The sequence below is a fragment of the Stegodyphus dumicola genome, chromosome 6 (assembly GCF_044657685.1).
Source record: "Stegodyphus dumicola isolate Sdum_Otavi_A_Nest chromosome 6, ASM4465768v1".
Lineage (NCBI taxonomy): Eukaryota > Metazoa > Arthropoda > Arachnida > Araneae > Eresidae > Stegodyphus > Stegodyphus dumicola.
The window spans coordinates 103,773,388-103,799,561 of NC_140773.1; the positions used below are offsets into that span (position 1 = coordinate 103,773,388).

General features: G+C 32.2%; 1 protein-coding gene across 3 annotated transcripts in view; it reads right to left on the reverse strand.

The window, feature by feature from the left end:
• The window catches only part of LOC118184775 (uncharacterized), a 46,733-nt gene extending 31,503 nt beyond the window's left edge, over positions 1-15,230 (reverse strand). For 2 of the 3 annotated variants that reach the window (XR_004757482.2, XM_085818757.1), the window contains exon 1: positions 14,970-15,230. Coding sequence is in view for 2 of the 3 variants with exons in the window: in XM_085818757.1 (XP_085674883.1) it covers positions 14,970-15,056 (87 nt within the window). In the remaining variant the exon portion in view is untranslated. The remainder of the gene's footprint in view (positions 1-14,969) is intronic. The other variant, XM_035354499.2, reaches the window with a different exon arrangement.
• Positions 15,231-26,174: the final 10,944 nt, after the last annotated feature.

Below are 26,174 nucleotides of genomic sequence, written 5' to 3' on the forward strand. Positions count from 1 at the left end.
ACCTAAACATGCTATTTGATTAACATTACTCTCTTTCTCTATTTGTCCATCATATGTATCATTAATAATATATCTATAAAGTTACTTTTACATGAGGACTTATGTTCAGGATGCTACATTTCTATTAATCTTATGCAGTGCGGGTTTTTAAACTTAAAGTGATACATTTATAAAAAATTTTTTTATTAATTTTCATCTAAAATATCCATTAAGATTGCTCTGTACTTATTATTAGAGGTTTAATCATTGATTTTACTTTTATTAAAATTCCATTAGTGATATTGGATAATGTTTAGTAATCTTATCGCTGCCACGGAACTTAATTCTAATTCAGTGAGTAAGTGCATAAAAAATCACTAAAATGTGTATCAGTGTTAGAATTTTTTACCATTACACAACTCAAAATGTTTACAAGTTAAAGCTTCTGTTATCAGCAAGAAAACAAATATCACCATACAAACTCATTCACATCTGCAATTATACATACATGTGTGTGTAATAAACTGGAAAATAATTGATGATGAAGGTAGATGTTGAAGACAATGTAGCAGCCAAGGCAGATTTAATGACATGCAGGCATGTGGATGCAATAAGAAGCAGTTGTAGCAGATTTAAACAATATTACTTTTATTTTAGCCAAACATTTGCAAACTATAACTTGGCACACTAATTATACCCATTATAAATTATTTATATTTTTTTATATCATTGTGGTAAGAAGAGAGCAGTGCAGCAGCTGTCTACTTAAGCCGAGAAGCAGAAGCAAATTGGTCACAATGAAAGTTTGGTTCAAAATGATTTAGACTCATTTTTCTCTGTCCCTATTAACTAATAATAAGTTTCATGCCCTAATCTAAAATTACTAGATTGACATAAAGCAAGAATCATATGACATGCATTAGATGTAGCATATTTATGATTTATTATAAGCATTTACGAATTTTAGGATGGAAAAGGGAAATACCCAAACTAAAACTCAGAGATAAGAGATTAATACAAATCAAAGTTAGTATTTTATCTTACACATATACAAACATATATAACTAAAAATGTCCTTTAGCTAATGATTTTGAAAACATTTTCAAATACAGTACAAAGTCCAGACTCGTTGGGACTTCAGCAATTCCGGATTATAGATCATCAATTTAAATCTGGTAAGATGGCATTCAGAAATTATACAATTAAAAATATGAAATCATAATTTATGAAATAAAGAGAAATTATGATCTAAAGAGTATCAAAATTTACAACAACAACAACAAAAAAAAAAAACTTAATATTTATTTGTTTATTTTATTAAACATTTCTTTCAACGTTTCTTAAGTGTGGACAGTCCTTCTTCTAGTCCTGTATTATCTGTAGTCCTAAATGAAACTACAGAATCTCAAGAAAATTTATCATCTCCACAGCCACAATATATGTAATATCTACAAACAGTTACTCTTCAGGAAAATCTAGAAAAGAAAGTGGTAGGAAAAAAGTAAACAAGAGTAGGTCAGCTGCTTACAGGAAAATAAAAAAAAAACTAGAGGAAGAACTAAAAACATACAAAGCAAAATGTAGCAAGTATAAAAGTAGATATTATAGGGAAAGCAAAACAAAAGGAAAGATGATACACCAAATACTAAAGTCAAGAAATTGCTAAAAGCACATTATGTCCTGGAAATTGCTAAAAGCACATTATGTTTTGCAGCCCATTTTGTCCTGGAAAGAAAGATACAATAAGTAGAAATGGTTTGAAGAAACAAAAACGCTACTTAAGTGATAGTTTGCAAAACCTTTACGAGGCTTTCTCCAGTAAGTACACGCAATATTTTGTACATTACAGTACATTTTGCAAACTTCATCCATTCTGGTGTGTCCAGAAACAGGTAGGTAAGCGAGACGCATGTTTATGTAGCCTTCATGAGAACATGAAATTCATGGTGAGTGCGTTAAAGCAACAGAAGATTATTTCTGACAGAACCCCAAATGAACTTTACAAAAGTTTGTGCTGTGATACTAAAGAAATTATTGAGAAATGTTTAGAGAGGAACTGCAATGAATGTAAAACCAAAAAGATTAAATTTTTAAAATATTCAGAAGATGACACAGTGTCATACGAGAAATGCGTTTTGAAAAAAGAAATTCCCAAAACTGTTAAAAAGCATTCTACAGATCAGATTAACTGTTCTGCTGCAGAACTGGTTCACGCCTTGCAATCAGAAATGCCAAAGTTCATGGTTCATATTAGTAATATTTTACACCTGCAGAGAAAACTGAAGAATATAAAAGACCGATTGAAACCCAAGGAAGTGTTAATCCATATGGATTTCTCTGAAAATTACGTGTGTAAATACTCAAGGGAAATCCAGGCATTTCATTTTGGTGGTTCACGCCAACAAGTAAGCATCCACACAGTCATAGTTTACTACAGAAATGAATTGTCTACTGCAGTACTTACCAAGTAATTCTGTATCTTATCAGAAAATCTGAAACATGATCCTACTGCCATTTGTACCCACTTGAGTCCAGTATTTAAAAGTGTGAAAACCCTTGTCCCTAGCTTAAAACTATTCATTTCTTCAGTGATGGACAAAGTACACAATATCGCAACTGAAAGATGTTTCATTTAATCACCACACACTTTCCATCTGTCCTCTCATCTGTCAAAGAAATAACCTGGAATTACAGTGAAGCAAGGCATGGAAAAGGTGCACCAGATGGGCTCAGGGGAACTTTGAAGTGCACTACTCATGTGCTAGTGGCCAGGGAAAAAGGCATTTCATGCTTCAGTCAACTTGTCTCTGAACTACAGGAAAATATTAAAAGTATTGAAATAATACCCATAAAAGAATATGAATTCAGTACACTTCGTGAAAGTCTAAAAGAAGAAGTAGCAAAATTTATAGGTAATATGAAAGTGCACCAAGTTTTACGGGCCAGAGCAAAACCTAACGTTCTGTGTTTCAGAAGATTAAACTGTTTCCTGTGGATGCCAACTGATATTTGTTCACACAGATATGATAAAGGAGTCCTATTAGTATCTCCTGATCAACCTGGATGTTCCAACTTAAATCAGCCTAAATCCTCTTTTCAGAGATTGAAAGTTAACACAGTTTAATAATTTAATTCAGTAATTACAATTTCACATTTTTTTTAATTCAGTAATTACAATTTTACATGGATTTTAAAAATGCTACTTTACATTTGCATTTCATTGCGGGCACTATTCCAATATCCTTAGGCTGAATGATGGATGTACAGTTTGAAGGAAAGAATAATATGGATACATTATCTTTCACTAAAACTTAAGTGAAGTGTGAGCCAAACAGTTAGTTACAATCAGGACAATTTTAGCATCATCAGATACACCAAGCTAATCCAAATGTTGCGAAACCTCGAGGTATGAAATGATTTTCAAACCAATCATTCATTAATGCTTGTGTCATTTACACAATATACAATGGGGAGAATATTTACTCCTTTAAATGCTTTTTTCTAATTACAAAAAGTTTACACTAGTGTATTCCTGCAGTATTTGCACATGCTAAAGCTGTTAGACTCGCTTTGGAATATTTGACACTAGTTACAGCCTTTTCTGTAGATATTGCCAAAGTATTTTGTGGTACATATTGCCAGAAAAGACCAGTTTCATCAGCATTGTAAATTTGTTTTGGAGATAACTTTTCACTAGTAATGAGTTCAAAGAATTCAGCTGCAAATTGTTTACTAGCATCAGTAGCATTTGAAGCTTTTTCACCTGAAATTTTTAATTGCCTTATACCATGACGATTTTTAACTTTGGTTAACCAACCTGTCGAATATATGCACTCACTTTTCAAATTAATTTTTTCATGGAATACAGTAAGACCCCGCTTAACGCGGGGGATACATTCCATCGAAGTAGAGCGTAATGCGAAACAGCGCTAAGCGAGGCTATCTTAACATGTAAATAATGGGGTTAGGGGAAGACGGATAAAAAATGGTTAGGCATTAAATTTAATAATTTTTTTAATAAAAATAAAATCAAACATTTATTTCTTACAAAAATAAAAACAATATAAACACATATACTTTTAAAAACAAATAAAATTCTCAGTCAGATCATTCAGTCTATTCTGGGTTTCCAATTTTCTGCCTTTTTGTCAAGAAGGCATTATGATAGATTGGCTTAATGGCATATTGCGTTCAATTTCGTCGTCAATCCATATAGACAGTCGTTTTTCCATTTCCTCTATAATGTTATTTCTAGAACGGGTAATTCTAGTTGCAGAGCTTGACGTAGTTGCAGTTGCCGATGACAGTATTTTTTCTTTATTCTTAAGAATTGTCCTTATTGTTGAAGTTGCCAAAATCAATGCAGCACTAATTTGAGATTGACGTTCACCAGAATCTAATCTTCTAATCACTTGCATTTGAGTTTCCAGTGAAATGCTTTTTCTGGTTGCTTTCTTTTCTTGTTTTTTATTATCACCCATGATAAAAACTAAAGATCATAATATTTGTCACTGTATTAATCGTTATAGTATTATACAAATTTAAACTTACAATAATGTCAACAAATGTTCCAAATGATAAAAATGCGTCCACAAAGCAAGAAACACAACTACACTGTTTCGGATATGTTATTTGGAAACCTAGCGCTCCGCACAATTTCGGAGAATCCCCAGGTTGAAATAAAAGAGCGCTAAACCGAAACAGCGTTAAGCGGGGTCTTACTGTATTTTGGTTTGAGCCATTAGCACTGAATGCATCAATGGTATGCCCTCGCTGCAATGCTGTCTGACCCATCATCTCAACCATCCCAGTGACTCAATCATCACTTTGTCATGATCGTCAGTTTTAGCATAACGAATAATATTTCTGTTATTCATTCCAAGTGGAGAGCCAGAATCCACAATAAATTCCTTTTTCTGTTTTCTTATGTCATACACAGTTGACTTTCCAAGGCCATACTCCTTGCACAATTATGAGACGGATACACCTTTATCCATTTTTTGCAGCGATTCAAACTTTTGCTTAATGGACATCGAAACATGCTTTCGCTTTGTAGATCCTGTTACATCTCCAGAATTAGAAACGCTTTTCGACACAATCGAAAGTTAAAACTTTAATTTTCATAAAATTGCTGTAATAACAACAGCCTGCAAAAAATAATAAGCTGGACCAAATCAGAAAATTAAGGAAGAGTGCAATCTGCTTTATTAACTTAAATTCCTTGGCATCAATAAAGTTTAATTTTAGCCTAGCTTGATAGCTTCCCCTATACTTTGTTGGCTATGTATCATGAGATTGGTGACAAAAGCCAAGTTGTTTTGCTAAATTTATAGCTTGCTTCGATTGTGTAATAATTAAGCCTGAACTGTATTAGTTATTTATATTATACTTACATCTATTTCTTGCACATGTTTAAGGCTTATATGAGTTCAGAATAAATAATTCCTACAAAATTTTTGCTGCTCCTAAATTTTGGGTCCTAATGCTTTCCCTAAACTCTAAATAAAAATTTTGTCATACCTTAATTTTGTTGTTTAGTGCTTCTCTAAATTTAAAAAAAAAAATGTCTTACCTAAATTCTGCTGTCTGGTGCAGCCATATGAGCTCTGGCACTGGTTCTGAGTTTATGTGAATAACAAATTAATTATTCTAAATTCAAATAGCACTAAATGTAATCTTTTAGCCTACGAATATTATCAACAAAATATATTTTTATCATATGGAAAGAAATTTTTGTTAAATTTTTCCTCATCAATATTTCTTCGCACATTTAGCTTAAATCTGTAATCATTGCGAAGCGCTTATTATCAACATAAAAGGTTACCATACTCTTTGTCGTTCAATTATGTATATGAAAAAAAAAATGTTTAGGCCTCACTGCATGAATTACTCAAGTTGTCATCTGTTGATAAACATGCAGTGATGAAAGTAAAATATAATAAATAATAATTTGGCAGGTTGGCATCAGGGATATAAAATATTAGTAGGTGTAAAATCAACAATATTTTTATATATAGTCAAAAGACTTTAATCCGGACTTGTCGGGACTTTGGCAACTCCGGATTATCGATTTTTCCGGATTACAGATCATCAGTTTAAATCTGGTAAGATGGCATGCAGAAATTATAAAATTAAAAATATGAAACCGTAATTTATGAAATAAAGAGCAATTATGATCTAAAGGCTATCAAAATTTAGAAAAAAAAGAAAAAAAAAAAAAAAAACACATTATATTTATTTGTTTACTTTATTAAAAATTTCTTTCAACGCGCGCATGCATAAAGCATATATTACGCATAGTCGAAATTAGAAAATTGCAACCAGAAAACTATTTGATGTGTACTCGTAATATTTATAATGATCAGGAATTTGATTTAAATCATATCAAAGACGGAATACATCGAGATGAAATACTACATTTAGTAAGGAATTATAAGCTGAATAAAATAAAAACATCTCCCTTGAAGATAAGGTTACACTGACAGATCAACTTCCAGATCATTGCGCGCTGCAATGTTCTCCCCCCCCCACAGAGCAGCGTGAAATTGATAAACAGATTTCGGAATGGTTAGAGAAACAAAGGATATGCCTTTATCCATTTTTTGCAGCAATTCCACTTTTTGTTTGATGGAAATCGAAACATCCTTTCGCTTTGTAGATCCTTTGGCAGCTCCAGCATCGGAAATTCTATTTGACATAATCGAAAGTTCAAGCTTACTTTTATAAAATTGCTTTGACAGTCTGCAAAAAATAATAAGCCGGATCCAATTCGAAGATTAAGAAACAACACAATCTGCAACATTAACTGAAATAGATAATTAGATAATTTTAGCTTAGCTTATACCGTCCGTTATACATTAAATGCGCATGCATAAAAGTATTACGCACATGCACAGAAAGTTTGTAGCTTTGAGGTCCGGATTATAGATCATTCCAGATTATGGGTGTCCGGATTAATGACTTTTGACAGTAGAATATTTCGGGTTAAGATGTATGCCAAGCAGATATGCAGCTATGGAGCCAAGTTATTGATCACACAAATTTATGCTAAAATAATTGTTTCTTCAATAGCGAGGCATTTAGTGCCAAAGTAAAACTAAGAATCGAGACTCTCCACATGTTTTATTATGGGAAAATGCATTCAGCATACCCCCCCCCCCCAAAAAAAAGTCTGGATTTTAGATCATTCCAGACATTGGACGTCTGGATCTCGGACTTTATGTTATCTGGATTTTGGACTTCGGAATTACTGTTACACAGTTGTTCATAATGTGATATAAACACACTATCACATTTAGTGACTGGCACATTGTGATAGAAAAGTACAAAGCAGGGATTTAACCATTTTATAATAAATCCAAAAACTGAACAGCAATCAAATACATTAAAACTTTGGTTTACGAACAATTTGGTTCGTGATGCAAAGAATCACATTATCAGAGCAAAGAACACCTTAAATGACGAATGGTGTTTTGAGTTACAAACACTCAGTTTAGCAAAATATGACTTTTAAAGATATTCTGAGGTAATCTGTGCCAGATATTAATGCTTAGGGATTTCTGAAAACATCATTTTAATATTGTCCACTGCATAATTCTTATTAAAATATTTGGCAACAAGTGATTTGCAGGATCACAAAATCAGGCTGAAGGAAATCATGATCAGATTGAATTGCAGGAAGAGACTTAGAATGCTTTGATATTTAGACATTTTTTATTATCTGTGATAGTATTGCATCTCACAGCAAAATCTTGGGCTAAGAATTAACATGAAAACAGAATATAAAAAAGAGCTCAACAAATCAAAAACAGCAACAAAAGGTGATTGTAGAAGAAATATCTTCTAAAGAAGATGAAGAAAAAAAAAAAAAAAAAGTTCCTTGTTCTTTAACCTGCAATATATAAAGTAGTAGCAAGTATGCTGACAAAGCAGTAGCAAGTTACATCATAAGCATTTTCACTGACAATGCCACATTTCACTTTAGAAACATGTTGTAACATAGATTTTAAAAAAAAAAAAAAAAAAAAAAAAAAAAAAATTCTCAAAAATTTTGAGTGAAACATAGGCCCAATAAATCGCAGCAGATTGACACTTAGAAACAATGAAAATATAAAAGATTGCTTGTATAGACCTCATGTTTTCAAAGAAGGGTATTTCACATCCAAATAGTAATAACAGCTTCATCATTTTCCCCCTTTATGCCTTTTACTCTTCTTCATATAGGTACAGTAAAATTAAATTTCATTTACTTCATCTGTTTAATATACAGTTTATCTTCTTTGTCTTAGACTTGATAACTTCTATAGATAAAGAAAACTTTTTCATCGTCGTTTTTAATGCATCGAATAAATCTACAGACGTGGTTGCGTCCTTAAACGATACTAAAGCAACCATTTCTTCCATGATATTATAATGTTCATTGATTCCTCTTATAAAGATTCCAATTGTGCCGTATCAGAAGCGTCAGTGCTTTCGCCCATTTCTAATGAATAAAATTTAAAATTGATGCATTTGCTTTGTAGACTTTTCAACTGAATTCCTCAACTCTTCAATTCTTGTGGCTATAGTTTGGTGTGATAAACTGATTTTAGAAAAATCCAATTTTTTTCAGGGCAAATTATGTTTGCTATGCTTTCCATACATTACCTTTCGACACCCATGCGTTACACCTTCTAAAAACAATTCGATGATCAATATCAATTAACAACTCAGCTCTGAAATCCTTTGCTTTGCACTCTTCAAAATTCTAGCACTGCAGCATTACTTATGTTCATATATGGAAACGAATAAATTATAGCCCAATTTTTTTTAATGATAATTAGGTAAAATCCCAGTATATGGTTCGGCTCTGGCATGGGTTGAAATGTGGTTTAGCCCACTGCTTGGCGATTGTTTTTGAATGGGCAATAAACGCGCAAACATGGCTAACCTGATGTTTTGAAGTTGTGTTGTTATTCTGTTGCCACTAGATGTTATCGCCCTGTGTTATATTTAAAGAAATTAAATATTGAAAAATCTGCATAAATGTTTCTTGCATTGTGATAAAACAATGGTACCTAGAGCCATCAAATTTTGAATAACATATGTTTCCAAATTAATATGGGCATCTGGAAGCCCAAACTTGGAATTTTTTTTTATTAACTGATTGATATTTTGTAAAAGTTGAACGAATTTTTGATTAACAAACTCAAATATTTCAAAGCAAACAATGGCAACACAGTACGTGGGAAAAAAAAAAGGAAAAAAAAAAACATTTTTACGTGCAAAGCACAAAACTGTGTATCGGAAATTCTAAAGATATGCTCATTTTAAAATTATTTTGCGATATTGCTGTTGAACTGAATTTTATGGTTTAAGTGTAAAGAACATTATATTTGATAAAGAAAGGTAACACACAAAATGTTAAAAATAATGTTAATGTAAAATCTGAAAGCTTTAATTTTTTTTTAAAAATTTTTACTTGTTAATTTGAGCAGTTAATTTTGTTGCGGTTTGAATGTTCTTATGTGGTGGTTCTTTTTTTAATCGAGTATTTTACCACCTGTGGGTTTTTGCCTTTTTTCTGCACATATTACGGAAACGGAGTATAAAACGTTAGTAAATTTATTTAAAGATGAGGGGGGATCCAAAAGGGTTTCCCCCTGAGATAAATTCAATATACATATATAAAACCGCTCAAAAAGATTTTACATTTTTCTTGAAAAGGGTAAGTGAAAAAAATTTTCTTGTATGGTTCGTTTTAAAGTTGCTTATTTTTAATATTTTGCATTTCTTTTTGACTCGATCCTAGAAGATTGGAAAAGCTAAGGTTGTGCAATTCTCTGATGTTTTTTAAGTGAAAATAGATCGATAGGTACATGAGCAAAGCCAATGCAGTGCGCAATGCCGCTGTTGTACGCGATGCCAAGTTTGTGCAATTCTCTGATGTTTTTCTAAGTGAAGATAGGTCGATGTGTACATGGGATAGGTCGATGTGTACAAAATTAACTGCTCAAATTAACAAGTAAAAATTAAAAAAAAAAAAAAATAATAATAGAGCAGTGCGCAATGCCGAGTTTGTGCTATTCTGGGATGTTTTTTTTAAATGAAAATAGATCGATGTGCACATGGGCAAAGCCAATGTGGTGCGCAATGCCGAGGCTGTGTGCGATGCCAAGTTTGTGCAACTCTGGGATGTTTTTCTAAGTGAAAATATATCGATGTGCACATGGGCAAAGCCAATGTGGTGCGCAATGCCGAGGTTGTGTGCGATGGTGAGTTTGTGCTATTCTGGGATGTTTATTTAAGTGAAAATAGATGGATGTGTACATGGGCAAAACCAATGCAGTGTGCAATGCCGAGGTAATGCGCAATGCAGAGTTTGCGCAATTCTCTGATGTTTTCTAAGTATAAATAGATCAACTTGCACATAGACAAAGCCAAGGCAGCGCACAATGCCAAGTTTGTGTAATTCTCTGATTCTTTTAGTGAAAATAAATGGATGTGTACATGGGAAAAGCCAATGTAGCGCGCAATGTCTAGTTTGTGGAATTCTCTAATGTTTTCTAAGTAAAAATAGATTGACTTCCACATGGATAAAGCCAAGGCAATGCACAATGCCAAGTTTGTGCAATTCTCTGATTTTTTTTAGTGAAAATAGATGGATGTGTACATCGACACCAAGTTTTGGCTAATCTTTGGAATATGGTAACAGGTAGTTTGGCGACATTTTGGTAAGGCGATAAAGGTTACTAGCTAGGACTTTAGCAGTGTACATGGATAAAGTCAAGAGTGTGCGCAATGCCATTTTCGTGCAATTCTGGGATTTTTTAAAGTGAAAATAGGTCGACATGTACATGGATACCGTGTATGTGCAATTCTTAAAAACGCAAGCAGTTTGCGATTCTGCACTTTCTCCCAATTTCACACCTAATCTTCGTCATGATTAAGCACTTTTGTTTCATAAAAGTTCTAGCATAAGCGTAATTTAGCTAGCAGATTGTTGGAAAAAAATGTTGAGTTAAAAAAAAAAAAAAAAAAAAAAAAAACCTTTACTTTGTGAAAACAAAATGGTGTTCAAACAAAAACTAGCAGGTTGCTGTAGCAGGGTTGGTCGCCAAAAAATCGCCAAGTTACCATAATCCAAAGATTAACCCAAGTTTTTGCAATTCTTTGAAGTTTTTCGAGCGAATACAGATCATTGTGCACATGAACAAAGCGAGGCTGTATGTTATACTGAGCTGTAATGTAACGTATTTCATATGCAATGTTTAATGTGTCGTTTGTGTATTTTAAATTCGCATTATTGTTTTAATTGCAAGTTACACTTTTAATTGCAAGACATCTTTTTTTATTATATTTTTAATTGTTTGGTTTTGATATGTTGATAATGCTTTCTGAAAAATATCGATAATCCGATGATCTACACAATAGTAGCAAAATTTGACCCTATAAATAACTTATACGTGTTTTATTTTAATATGTAGTATTTGCTATCGCAATTGCACTTGATAATATGAGTTCATTGATAATATGTGTGTGTGTGTGTGAAGCATTGCTTAGTGTTCCAAATTTGTAGTTTATTTTCTTTCATTGTGAGAAATTAGATTTTTTTATTTGTAGAATGTATAGAATTCTAGTAAGACTATAGAATATGACGTGATTTAAGAAACAGTGATATGAAAGCTGTGTATGATGTTGATCTGCAATAAAAATATTTATTATTTTTTTATTAATGTAAAGTTTAAAATTTTTAGAAAATAATGAAGATTGTCTACTTACTAGTACCTAAGGGATTGTGTCGTTACGTAGCAACAAGGTAATTTGTAAAAATGATAATTAAAAATGTTCGATAATATGAATTTAAATTTATTGGCAACTACTCCGGTAGGTTGATCTTTACAATATGGTAACTGATAGTTTGGCGACATTTTCGAGGCGATAAAGATTACTACCTGGGACTTTGGTAATAATGTGAGCAGTACTCAGTTCCGATTACGCATTATTTCGTGTGGGGGAAATGAGAGATCATGGGATATGTCATGTGATATTAATGGACGAATTACTGTTCTTTAATCGGGAAAAAATCTGGCAATTTTGTATTTGGCTTTATTCTGTGTTGTGTGAAATAGTGTTTGTGAATTTTTGGATCCCATGGCCATAACTAAAGTGAATTCGAAATGGGTATTTAGTGGTATTGAAAAGGATAGTAATAAATGTTTTTTAAGGTTGTGCGAGAGAGAAATAAAGATGTTTTATTATGTTATTTATTTTACCTGGTATCTTGCTTTGAAAGATAAGTATGATTTTAAAGATTCTGAAACAGAAGGAAGAAAAGTGTATCCGCCACGTAATCAAGATTCTGAAGAAGATTAGGTATGTTAGTATTTTTAATTATTTGAGGATATTATTTTTATGCATCGTTGTAAATGTAAGGTGGAAAGGAATTTGGTATTATTGGGAAAATTGTTATTAGCTATGATTTAGTTTAAAGTAATTAGGATTGTAAGGTAATTTTTATTAATTTAATGTATGTGCTCATTTATATTTTAAGTAGTGTTTTTGAATTTAATTATATTTTAATGAAATGATAGTTATTTTGTGAATTTTATGTTTGTAGGAATTTGGTATACGTTTAAGTTGAAATAAACGTGCATGGAAATAATTTAAATATTTGATATTAACTATTTGTAATGCTTGCGGTATGAATTCGTTGGTGACGTGTATAATGTAATAGATGATTTAGAGGTAAAAGTTTTTGGATATTCTATTTATTTTATGTGTGGAAATGTTGATATTTGTAAAGGGTAAATACTTTTTCGCGATCATGTAATTTCATATATGTTCTTTTTACCGGGTTTAAAGATTGAGAAAATTGTCATGTATTTTTGTAAAATTTTTTTAATTTATGAGAAAAAAGCAGTGTACATGGATATAGTGAAGAGTGTGCGCAATGCCATTTTTGTGCAATTCTGGGATGTTTTTTTAAGTAAAAATAAGTCGACGTGTACATGGTTTAGTGATATTGTAATGAAATGATAGTTATTTTGTGAATTTTATGCTTGTAGGAATTTGTTATACGTTTAAGTTGAAATAAACGTGCATGGAAATAATTTAAATATTTGATATTAAGTATTTGTAATGCTTGCGGTATGAATTCGTTGGTGACGTGTATAATGTAATAGATGATTTAGAAGTAAAAGTTTTTGGATATTCTATTTATTTTATATGTGGAAATGTTGATATTTGTAAAGGGTAAATACTTTTTCGTGATCATGTAATTTCATATATGTTCTTTTTACCGGGTTTAAAGATTGAGAAAATTGTCATGTATTTTCGTGAAATTTTTTTAATTTATGAGAAAAAAGCAGTGTACATGGATATAGTGAAGAGTGTGCGCAATGCCATTTTTGTGCAATTCTGGGATGTTTTTTTAAGTAACAATAAGTCAGCGTGTACATGGTTTATGTGTATGTGTTATTTTGAAAAATGCGTAAGGAGGATGGTATTGTGCAGTTTTTCCTAATTTTGCAGTGAATATTTGTCATGATTAAGCAGTTTTGTTTGATAAAATTTCTAGCATAAGTGTAATTTGGCTAGTAGACTGTTGGAAGAAGTGTTCAGGAGATAAAAAGAAAAGAAACATGTCTTTACTTCGTGAAGACAAAATGGCGGCGGGGAAAAAAAAAATAGAGGGTTGCTGTAGGAGAGTTGGTCGCCAAATTTTTGCCAAAAAATCGCCAAGTTACCATAATGTAAAGATCAATATACCTAATCTTCCGGTAAAAGAAAGAAAAAAAAAAAAAAAAAAAAGAAAAAGAGGGAAATAGTTTTTGCTTCAAGCGTATTAGCAACAGAGAGAAACCAGATGAAAACCGTAGAACTAGCATTTTTTTTTTAGAACTTAAACTCGATTTTTGGTAGTTTTTGAATCGGCTGGATTCGGATATTGTTCTTTAAATGATTATCTTTTAAACTGAAAATGTAAATAATATTATGTCAATATAAACCCCCCCCCAAAAAAAATCAAAATCATGTGTATGATTTATTTAACGTTGAATCATTCACAAAAGAAGAGGTTAGTATTTTTCTAGTAGCTATCCGGAATATAATCCAGCATAAAAAAAAAACATCAAAGGGGTAAGTCTTTAAATTTATTAAGCCCTTATATTAATAGATTTAATGTAAATTGGAATATATACTATTTTATTTAAAAGACACGCAATAATTTGCAACATTCTGATATAATTGCCAAAATAAATTTAATAATAAAAATCTTTTTTTTTTATTTGTATAAATTTTAAAATCTTTGAAAATACTGAAGCTGTATGAAATACAAATATGAGAGACTGCAACATTGTTTACCGTTTTAACAACTGGTACAATTCACTTACTGCATTACTATAACTTAAAATATAAAGAATTTATTATACTTTATTTCTATATCTATAGAGAATACATTGTGACGTCACAATTTTAGTCCCACCCATTTATGAACGTCACTTAGCTCGCCTTAGCAACTTTGTTTACGCAACGTATTCTGAGATTTTACTAGCGATTTTCAAAAAATCGCCAAGCAGTGGGCTAAAGCACATTTTGACCCTGGCCAAAGAAAGTCTTTGCCCTTTTACAGTACATATTCTTTGCCCTGGCGTGATTCTGAAAATCGTCGAGAACACCAAAATGACGCGCTTTACCTATCGCCTTCGGAATTTCGCCAAATCTCGTATGTACCAAATATTGCGATTATACAGATAATTATTTATAGCATGGAAAGCTAAGATTACATGAAACCTCAATTGAGACACAATGTTTAGTAACAAATTAAATGAACTGTAGACTATTGATCAAGAATTAAAAGATCAGTCGCTGTTAAACTTCTATAATACATTCCTACATTTACAAAAGTGGGGCTCCAAAAGTGGTATATTAGGATTTAAAATAAATTAACAATTACATAACAAGTTCTCCAGAAATATATTTTCAAAACAGAAGGGAAGCAAAAAGAATACCATATAGTCTTTAAAGTAGTTTTCGAGGAATTTGTCTTGAGAAGGCGAATCATCCCAAATATCACTATCAGGTAGAGAAAAATCCATTACGTTGATATCAATGAAATATATATAATTAATACGTTAATAAAAGTAGATTGAAGCTCCATAAAAGTTTTGTATAACGTCTGAGCACTATTGCTTAGGATCACGCACGTATACTCCGTGGGATCACGGTAGCATAGTAAACAAGCATAACGTGCGAACAGAAATGTGTTTTGCACCTGAAATCATGTCTTTTTATCTCTTAGAGAAAAAAGTCACAGAAAATTTTAACAATTTCGGAATTTATATATAACGTAGCAGGTGACTAGACAAAAGCCCACTGGACGAGAGCGCACGCGATAAAAGCCCAGAAATGAGAACCCACTGTGATAATTGCTCGAACGACAAACGCCCACACCGATGAAAGCACACATTGATAAAAGCCCAAGCATGATACTTTGATACTTTTGATATGCCTGTTTCAGCAGGAATTATATCCCGCTATTACAGGCACCTCAAATAAACCAGGTTAGGGGAGACGTGACATACAGTGCTTCGCAGGAATACCTTGATAAGGGACGCATGTTCCTAAAACGTACTCGCTGTTAAGGCTACTATATCTCTAGTAGCTCTACTCGCTGTACCTCCTGCTGTGAGAGCTGCTTCGCTGCTATTGGCTAGAAGAATTTAGACGTAACATAGAGCTTTCGACGTCATTTGTTTTGTCACGTGGTTAAGCTCCTCGTACTCCAGCCATACTTGTTCGGATTAGAGCGGTTATGTTTTAATCCTTTAAAAAAAATAAGTTAAGTCAGAGCTGATTTTATGTACAACTGAATTAATTCATATGTTAATATATATTTTCACTTTATGCAATACACACTTGAGAAATACCGGATCATTACAAAGGAAGGAAAATGGGTTATTTGCTTGAGAGGGTTATATCCATATAGCATTTTGCTAATGGAATGTTGGAAAAACAATATTTAACATAGTTTATTAATCTTTTATCGTGATACAACCACATTTTTAAGAACAAGATTACAAAGTTTACAATTATACACCTAAATTTATCTCAGTTTTCACTCTGAGATGGAATCCCAGGAAAAATATTGTTAATGATGGACTAGATCAAAGTAGTTATATAGAGAAAGCACACGTGGGATCTTTGCCTTTACTGAATAACATTTGCCAGTCAATTTACAGCAAAATATATATGCCTACATTGCCTACTGTCCATTAAATTAAATATAACCTTTGAATCGCTCTTAATATTCTTGTTTTAAAAGTAACTTGTCAGTTAATTTTATCAGTAACTTTTAGTATGCATTAGGTAGCAAGGAATATACTTTTTAGACACATAAACATTGCTTGGATTATCCTAAATTTTCATTTACAGTCAAAAGTCGTTAATTCGGACACCCATAATCCGGACCTCAAAGCTACAAACTTTCTGCGCATGCGTGGCGTTCACGCATGCGCACAGGCGTTTACGAGAGCGCATAAGACCCTTACAGCTGCGAATATGTTTGTGCGCATGCGCGTTTAATGTGTAACGGAGTTATACGCTAAGCTAAAGTTATCTAATTCAGTTAATGTTGCAGATTGCGTTGTTCCTTAATCTTCGAATTGGATCCGGCTTATTACTTTTTGCAGACTGTTAGAGCAATTTTATAAAAGTAAGCTTGAACTTTTGATTATGTCAAATAGAATTTCCGATATATATTTACTACAAAGAGAAAGTATGTTTTGAAATCCGAAATCTGTTTATCAATTTCACGCTGCTCTGCGGCAGAGGGGGGGTCAGAAACGTCATTATTAGATTATGATAGATTAGAAAGATTATGTCAAATAGAATTTCGGATATATATTTACTAATATGTAATTTGTATCTACAAAGCGAAAGTATGTTTTGAAATCCGAAATCTGTTTATCAATTTCACGCTGCGGATTGGAAGTTGATCTGTCAGCACTATCCTTATCTTCAGAGCAGATGTTTTCATTTTATTTGGTTTATAATTCCGTACTAAGTGTAGTATTTCATCTCGATATACTCCGTCTTTGATATTATTTAAATCAAGTTCCTCGTTATTATAATTCGCTTCCGATAGTGAAGAAAGTGACCCAGAGGTTATTGAAAACGAAAACATTTCGATTGACAAATTAGTCGGTATTCTCAACACAGCAATTATAGGACTTGAACAGCGGAACTTTGTAACTAAACAAGAAATTATGTCTGTTTAATAGAATTAAAGAGAAAGTATTATCACATGAAACGAAGCAACTTACATTGAAAGAAATGTTTAAAAAAGTAAACAAATAAATATTAAACTTTTTCTTTTTGTAAATTTTGATACCCTTTAGATCATAATTGTTCTTTATTTCATAAATTACGGTTTCATATTTTTAATTTTGTAATTTCTGCATGCCATCTTACCAGATTTAAACTGATGATCTATAATCCGGAAAAATCGATAATCCGGAATCGCCGAAGTCCCGACGAGTCCGGATTAACGACTTTTGATTGTATATTTTAAAATACACAGTGTCATTTCCATTATCTATTTCTACTTCATTACTTTTTTTTTTTTTTTTTTTTTTTTTTATGAAGATGGGGATGATCTAGTGTGACAAATTGCATTTTGAATGTATTTTAAATTTACCATTAATATTTTAAACTACATTTTGCACCAATATTTATGTTTGCTCTCCCATTAAGGGAAACAAATATAATAATATAAGTTATTAAATTAAAATTCCTGTGTTTAATTCCATCTTTAACAACAGCCATAAAATATATGGAATTTACATTCTTACCACAGATGTGGTAAGTCATGAACTCATTGGCACTGAAAAGTCATGAACTCATTGGCAACTTTGAAGAGCATTTGCAAACTTGTTGGTGAGTTAGGAGAGGGATGTTTGTTTGCATATCTTTAAATTTATTTCAACGATGCATCCACCACCACCTATTGTTTTACATTTTTCTTTTTCAATAAAAGACACACACAATTCTAGGCTTTTTTTCACCGTTGTTTTCCCTATAAATCTTTTTAATAAAAAAAAAAAAAAAAAAAAAAAAAAAAAAAAAAACAGAAAATTGCAAAATTTTGGCACCAGAATTCTAAAATGAGAAAGGAAAGAGAGGCATGTGATGCCTGTTATGTTGTATGCATGCAGAAAGCAACATCGCCAAAGATTTTACCAGAGACAACAGAAACTGCGGTATGTGGTCCACCCGAATGCTGAAGTACTGAAATTCCCATAGGAGGGATCATAATCTGCAACCACACTGGTGAAAATATCTGGAGAAGTGCTGTCTGGGAGAATGCTATGTGTATACTTGGGTTGCCATATAAATGATTTTTAGTGACATGTGTAGCCACATAAATTTTTCTTCGCATCATGGTTTAGACCATCAATACTTTTTCACAGCATTCTGGTGAGGTTCAGAAAATTAGAAAGTACCAAAATTCATCATTTTAGAATTATTTTGAGTAAGTTATACACTTTGTGAACTGTGATGAACAAAAATTAATAAGCTGTGCTTCTCTCAAACCAATTTCCTTTCTTCCACATAATGATTTATTTGCACATATCAGAACTTTACTATTGCAATATGCTTTTGGAATGATTATTATTTCAATCTATGAGATTTTTATTTTACCACCAAAGAAAACGCACAGACATCATTGCTGGGAAATAACTACCTCTAAAAATCTTACATGTATTAATAATAAATAGATACCTTTGTCACAATTTGAATTATCATTTTTAAAGCATATATGCTTTATACTTTATATTTAATTATGTTAAAAAAAAAAAAAAAAAAAAGCACTATCCTACTTGATCTGGTTTTCCTACCTGAGTTGGTGAATGAACTCACTAGTTTGAGTCATTGATTAAGATAACATAATCTGTATGTATGGCTGTTACAGTTATATTATTCTTCAGTTCAGAACTAAGTAAGTGCTACATAGCAAAAAGTTAAAGTAGTTTTTTTTTTTTTAAAGTGACCATTGTTTCAGCTAACTTTGGTAGAAAAAATAAGCAGCCCTTAGATGCTTTTCCATGTTCAAGTAACCTAACCAAACCCTCGTTAGAACATTATAAGTGACTACAGCTATAGTTGTGCATAGAACTTTGCAAATAGAAGGATAAATAATATAAATGAATTTTTTCCAGATGAATCTTAATACATCAACACCACCAAGGATCACATCCATGGTCTGCATCAAAAAAATGCCACGTTATGTCATGCATTATGCATCCCCATACAGGTCTGAAACCAAGTGTAATCGTTTGGTCCATTACATTCCAGTTGCCTTCACGTTTAATGCTCATCGGTGGCCAGGGCAACCTGTATGAGTGCAATGGGCAGCAAGACATAGGAGCGTCAAAATTTTTAGAATTTTGGCAGGAACTGGAAGGCATAATTTGCAAGCAGCAGTTATTCTATTTAGGTGATAAAATATCTAGCTCTGGCTTCGCTAGCAGCCAAGCAGTAAAGTAATTGAATACTGATAATTCGACCTGGGTTTACATTCTAGCGAACAGGTTGGCTGCACGTGTGTTTTCATAGTTTTCTGCATATATGAAATATGTATAAGCTAACTTCTCTTTGAAAGTACCTCTAACCTTAGCCAAGTTACTATACTGTAATCAAATAAATTAAACACCCCCCCCCCAAAAAAAACAGCCTCCACGTTTAATGTGCAGTTGAACAGGCGCCATTGTTTAGGGCTACTGTAAATGATTTATCAGATTTAAAAATTCTAATATCGAAAATATTATGCATATTATAATGATTGAATCCAAGTAAAGAATGAGAAATTATCCAAATTTTCTTTATGTACAACAAATGTTTTGCTGTGTATGTTATGTGAGCACCAGCTACATTGTGTACAAAAATACCATGTGAGCACCAGGTGCATTTTGTACATACCATATTAACAGTACATTATGTACAAAAATGCACTCCTTAATGTTTGCCCAATCGAAGACTTCAAATGTGATAGATGATGCAGTATGGAAACTCGTACAAAAAATGTGAAATCAATAGCCATTTGGAAGTGTGCTATGTGATCAATGTTCATAAAATGTATGTAGCATGCGAGGTAATTTTTTAGTTTCTAGTTCATTTCCAAAAATTGATTATTGTATGTATACCATTTATGAAAAGGCAGTGTTTTTAAAATCTGATGAATTATTTATTATTACTCTGAGGTTTTCGAAGCTCACTGCTGTCTATCTTTAGAGGTTGTCTAGAACTAGTGATCAACAAGGAATGTATGGCACATAACAGAGAACAAATCCTAAATTCCCACCATTTTTTTTATTGATCTATTAATCCCTTGATCTATGATTTCATCAGATCTGTTATCTACTGAATATATCAGGCCTATGATTATAAAAAAACTAATGTACCACAGTCTACCCATGGCTACATCAGCTGAAAACTGGTAATAACTGAAATCTACTTTTCTCACATATTCTAGGTGCACATCCAGTATCTGTTTATCTTCATGCAATGGCTGTACGAGGTGGTATACTCCAAGTTTAACTGTTTTTTTAACCATGTACTTTAAGTCTAACTGATTTGCTTACACATGTACAGTTAAACCATGTATTAAAATTTATTTGTATAATAAATATGGCTTTATCTCCTGTCTTCAATAATGTTATGCTTTAAAGGGCCATCAGTGTTTTAAGATTACAACAGTTATTTATATTAATGTTAACCCCCCAAAATATTAAATCATTGTGGAAATCTACAAATTAGACAAACTGCAATTATCATTTTCTTCTAATATTTAATCTAAAGCAACGGTTCTCAACCTTTTGACTAACGCGTACCATCTAAACAAAAATTGAAAACCTTTAATATCACCACCACTCCTGAACAAAGCTCAAATCACATAAATTTACAAGTGTTAGAAAAAAAACTCAATCAGGATGTTGGGTTTCAATTTTTTAATTAATAGTTAAAAATACTTTGCTTCTTTGTATACCATGGTTGAAAACCCCTGATCTAAAGAAATGTTCCTATGTTGTTTAGATTCATCCACTCTCATTCTGCAAATAAATTGAGGAAATTTTTATATTTTTGTCTATTAACAGTCAAATGGTAACTGCGTTAAGTGATAATATCAGTAGAACATATTCGCTGTACTGATGATTTTCATACTCTTTCTCAAATGTACACATAACTACTAATAATTTATTCATAGTAAATCATGAATAGAAGATTTTACTCTTTGATGAAACACATTTTACTTAACTTATCTTTTATGCACTTTTGTAACATACATGTTAAACGTCAGTTTACATATTTTCTAATTAATATTTTTTTCACTTAAATCATCATTTCCTAGAAACCGGTATTGCTGTTTGTTATTAATTTTTCATTAAAATGCTTTCATAAGTTTTTTTTTCCTTCTCAGAATTTTACTTCATGTGATGAATAAGCATTATTTCCATTAAGTTGGAAAATTTGGATCTAGGAAAATATAAAGTTTGTCCAGTTTTGTCTGACATCATTCTAAATCTCAAAACAAATCTATAGCACATTACTTTAGACATAATTTTGATTAAAAAATCTGTGCGAAATAACATTAACAAGAGAAGTTATCCTAGCTATATCTAAGCAAATGTTCTGTGATAGATATTTATGTAGGTATAATATATTTATGATATATTTTATTATAAAGATTAAGAGTTTTACTAAACATACATCACCTAACCTAGCTTCATATTTAAAGACACAAAACATTTGTACACTGATCTCAGGCAGGTCATGGCTGGCTTGGTCTTTCATGTATTTTCTATTCAGAAAAGCAGGTATGAGACAAATATCATTTAGTAGCTTCCATGAGAGCATCTCTCAAGCAAAATACTTTCAAAATTAATTAATTAGCTTTTAAAGGTACATTAAAAGCATGATGTTATGAAGAAGAGAAAAGTTTCAAAAAGCAGAAAAAAAATCTAAATTACAAATTAGCAGGAAATCCAGCCTTAGTCCTACGAAGCTTTATTATAGCACTATTATATTTATTGTTTCAAACTCTAATTCATTTACTCAGAAAAACCAGAACAGTTACAGAATTAAATTTCTATTAAGAAATTTTATATAACCATCATTAAGAAAAATATATTGTTTTTATATGACTACTTCATTTTAGACAACATATTACTTTATGAAGCCAAATAATAGATATACAAGACTTAGTTGAATATCAATTGTGTAGATCTTTTGAAATTTTAATATATAATTAGGTGCTTTATTAGTGTTGGAAACATGATTTTGTAAGTAATTATTTTCTTCTCAGAAGACATGCTGTATTTTTGTCTTAAATCTGGCTGGTATTTTCTAGGGAAGATAATCTTTTAGAAGACTTTTGCTTACATTTTTGTTTGATTTATCCCTTAGAAAATTTCATGAATATCATGATGTTGACTGAGCAATGCTACTAAGGCATTAGTTTTATATCATTATGCACAATGGCAAATGGTATGAGAGAGACTAAATGGCTAGTCAATAAGACAGTGATTATTTCTGGTGTTTTTTAATAAACACAATCTGTAGCTTTCATAAGTATAATAAAATCTGAGATAGAGTTAGTAATTCATCATGAATCAACTTGACTGCTTTATGTAATCTTAAACAATGCCTAAGACCTATGGAAAAGCCACTTTAATAAGGGAGTGTACCAAGTGTCTTTCTAAATTTACAGCTGATATCACTCAAAACAGTTTTATGTATCTTATCATGCACATAAATTATGTCATGATGCAAAATATTTTCCCAACATGATGATAATGTAAGTCGAGCCTCCAGCAATGCACATGTCACATTATCAGATATACCCCATTAAATAGAGAGTTCCTGATTTCGAAGCAGAGAACCACTGTACACATATATAGCAATCCTGTAACTGTCTAGTAGTGGGTGGTTTTACTATACTTTACCTTGTTGTAATGATGCTATTAATTATATCTTCAAAGATATCCCTAATTAATATATATTCAAATATTAATTTGATCCAAGACACTCTGATATTTATTAGTAACAAAGTGTCATACACATATTATGCGAATATAATTATTTTGGCTTTGTATATATTGTTAATGTTTACTTCAGGACAGTTTGGCTATGTTGTAATTGTAAGTCACTTTGTTTTTTATTTGCAATCTACTGGTGGTTGGGAAAAGTATAAAAGAAAATCATCTAATATGAATGTGTTGTCAACTCCATTGATGGCTGCATGAAGTCTTTAGGCGCTATCTATCCTGCATCAATAATTTTTTATACAGAAATATGCAATAGTTTTATAAACTATGTAAAGTACTTACTCTTGAAGTCTCTTAGATAACTGTTAATCAATAATACACTAATAGCCATTAAAATTGCTATAGCATGAAGGAAAGCAAATAAAAAAAATATTTGTTGTGCATAAATAGTATGGCATGAAGATAAAATGATTAAATTTGTAAGCAGCTTGGGGGTTTACAAGGGTGCGAAATCAGTCGAAACAACTGCTCCACCTGGCAGCTAAAAACGGCCCTTATCCAGTTAGGCACTGAGTAGAATTTCACTTGAATGACAGAAATCGGCATCTCATTCCATTCTGCTTCAAGTCCATGCCACACTTCATCAACCGTATTAGATGGAGAGGGTTGCTAGGCCAGTCCTCAGCAAACCACGAGCAGGTATTTTCAATGGGTGACAGATCTGGAGACTGTACAGGCCAGGGCAGCAATCAAATGCACTGCATACTGAGGAAGGTCAGAACACAATGTGCAACATGTGGTCTTGAATTATCCTGTTGGAAGATTGCATTTGGCAGGCCTCAAAGATAGAGCACAATCCCTGGATGTAAGATGTCACAAATGTACCGATCTGGCATTCAAATTACCATCGATCCGAACTAAAGATGTGTGTGCCATGTGCTCAGTGGCTGCCTATACCATCACATTAGGGTTCCTATGCTGATACTGAATGCAACCAAGCGATGTGCGGTCTCCTTGGAGCCTCTAGACACTTATACGACCATCAGAATAATGCACACAGAAACGGGACTCGTCTGAAAAGACGACATTGTACCCCTCCTATATCCAGCTTTGTTGTTGGACACACCACAGTAGCCATCTTTCTCTGTGCTGCATTGTTAAGGAAAGCTAAAGTAATGGACACTGTGCTGATAGTCCATGCTGATGCAAACGTTGACACACCGTACGAGCAGATACTGGGCATGCTGCAAATATGCCCGTTTTCTGACTAATGGTCTGTGATGTGGTTGTTAATTTGGAGGACTGACCTCACAATATGCCCGTCCTTTCGGGTATTAATCATGGGACGGCAATGAGATCCTGCATGCCGTTCAGTATAATCCTCAGCATTCCATACATGCCATATTCGCTTAACAGTGGTTGGATGTCGACTAGTGGAACGGGCGATATCACAGAACGATAATCCACACACTCTATAGGCAACAATCCTGGCTCTAATGAATTCTGACCCTTGCTGGTAAGCATTTCTTCTTATTATTCAAGGCATACCATGATATTCTGAGCACATTCCAACCTTGCAAAGTGCTTTCCGAATGACAAATCCACTACAAAACATTTTGAAATTATTAATTCACCATGCCAAACTTTGCCTAGAAATACCATAATGACTGTTTCCAAGTTTTTGAATGCTTATTTTTTTCCTGTGATTCACATAAATTAGTATGCAACTGAATACCCACATCCAAAACTGAAACAATGTTTTTTGATACATTACTTGTGACAAAGTAGTGTTCTAGTTTGCCTTTTTGTACCTTTTTAAAAGACAGACGTCATCAGAAGTTGCTCTATATTTTTAAATAATCGAAAACAATATTCTTTTTCAGAATATCAATTATTACTGCAAATATTAACAGTCCTCCATTTTTTAATTTTAGTTCAAGAAAATATTAACATACCAATGAAATATTAAAATATTAAACTGTTCTTCTGTCAAAAATTTTCAAAAATACAAAACCAGTCTTGTTTTATTAAAAAATAAATAAAAAATCCCTTCATGCCAAGCTCCAACTCCCTCAAAATTGAATCTCTAATGTTAAATCAAAATTCTCTTACATTATATCACAACCTCTGATATTTGAAAATATAAAGTACAATAATAAATACTTTTATGCTCCGGTAACGAAATTTCTTTTGCATAATTATATATTTTGTTTGCCGAAATTTGTCTTCCTAGTAAACATATCTTATGCCGTCCAAATAAAATACTTCAAGCGTTATGTCTGAAAAGGTTTGTGTTCTATATTCTTTACCAGCTGTACCTTTTAGCGGTTTATTATTAATTCAGAATTGGATATGCATACAAAATTTATTACGTCTTATACAGCAAACTACAAATTACACTTTCACAACAGTTCAGAATCCATGCAATCGGCTTGTCACGTGACCAAACAAGTGACGTTTTTTACGTAGCAAGTCGGTCAGCCAATAGTGATTCAGCATTGTCACAGCAGGGGGTACGGCGAGTACGTTTTAGGAACATGCATAAGGGACTGCAGGAAGATTGTCTGGATGTGGCCCAGGCGCGTATTTCCAAACCCTACCCCACTTTTCGAATTTTTGACGTCATGGACAAATCGACTAGTTTCCCCTGGATGGTAATTCTTGAGCATGCGCTGAAGGGCGAGAAGTAACATAAACATAACTTTGGCTTGCGCTTCTAAACAGTATTAAGTATATTGTCTGGTAGTGTATTCGTTTATGTAATTGCATAATTTTACTGTTTCTGTAATAAGAAAACTTCATTCAGATAAAAATTAATTTAATATTATTATTATCTGGTTATAGGATTATACGAAATGCTGAATACTCTAGGTACTATCGTAATCTTCGCATAACCTTTCACATTGGATTTTGCCGTATCATTTTAAAATATATTATATAATAAAGATTAAATCAAAGCAAATTACTTTGTTAGAGATGTGAATGTTCTAACTGAATTTTCTTTTTATCACTTATTATTTATTTCCTCTTTGGAAACATTCATATTTGGCAAATAATTATCTCCGCGGAAAATTTTTTGATCGTTTAAAAATTATATTTGTCAATAATGTAATAAAAACTCACTAATCTAGTGCTTCATAGATCAATATGACAACGAATTCAAAATGTTTT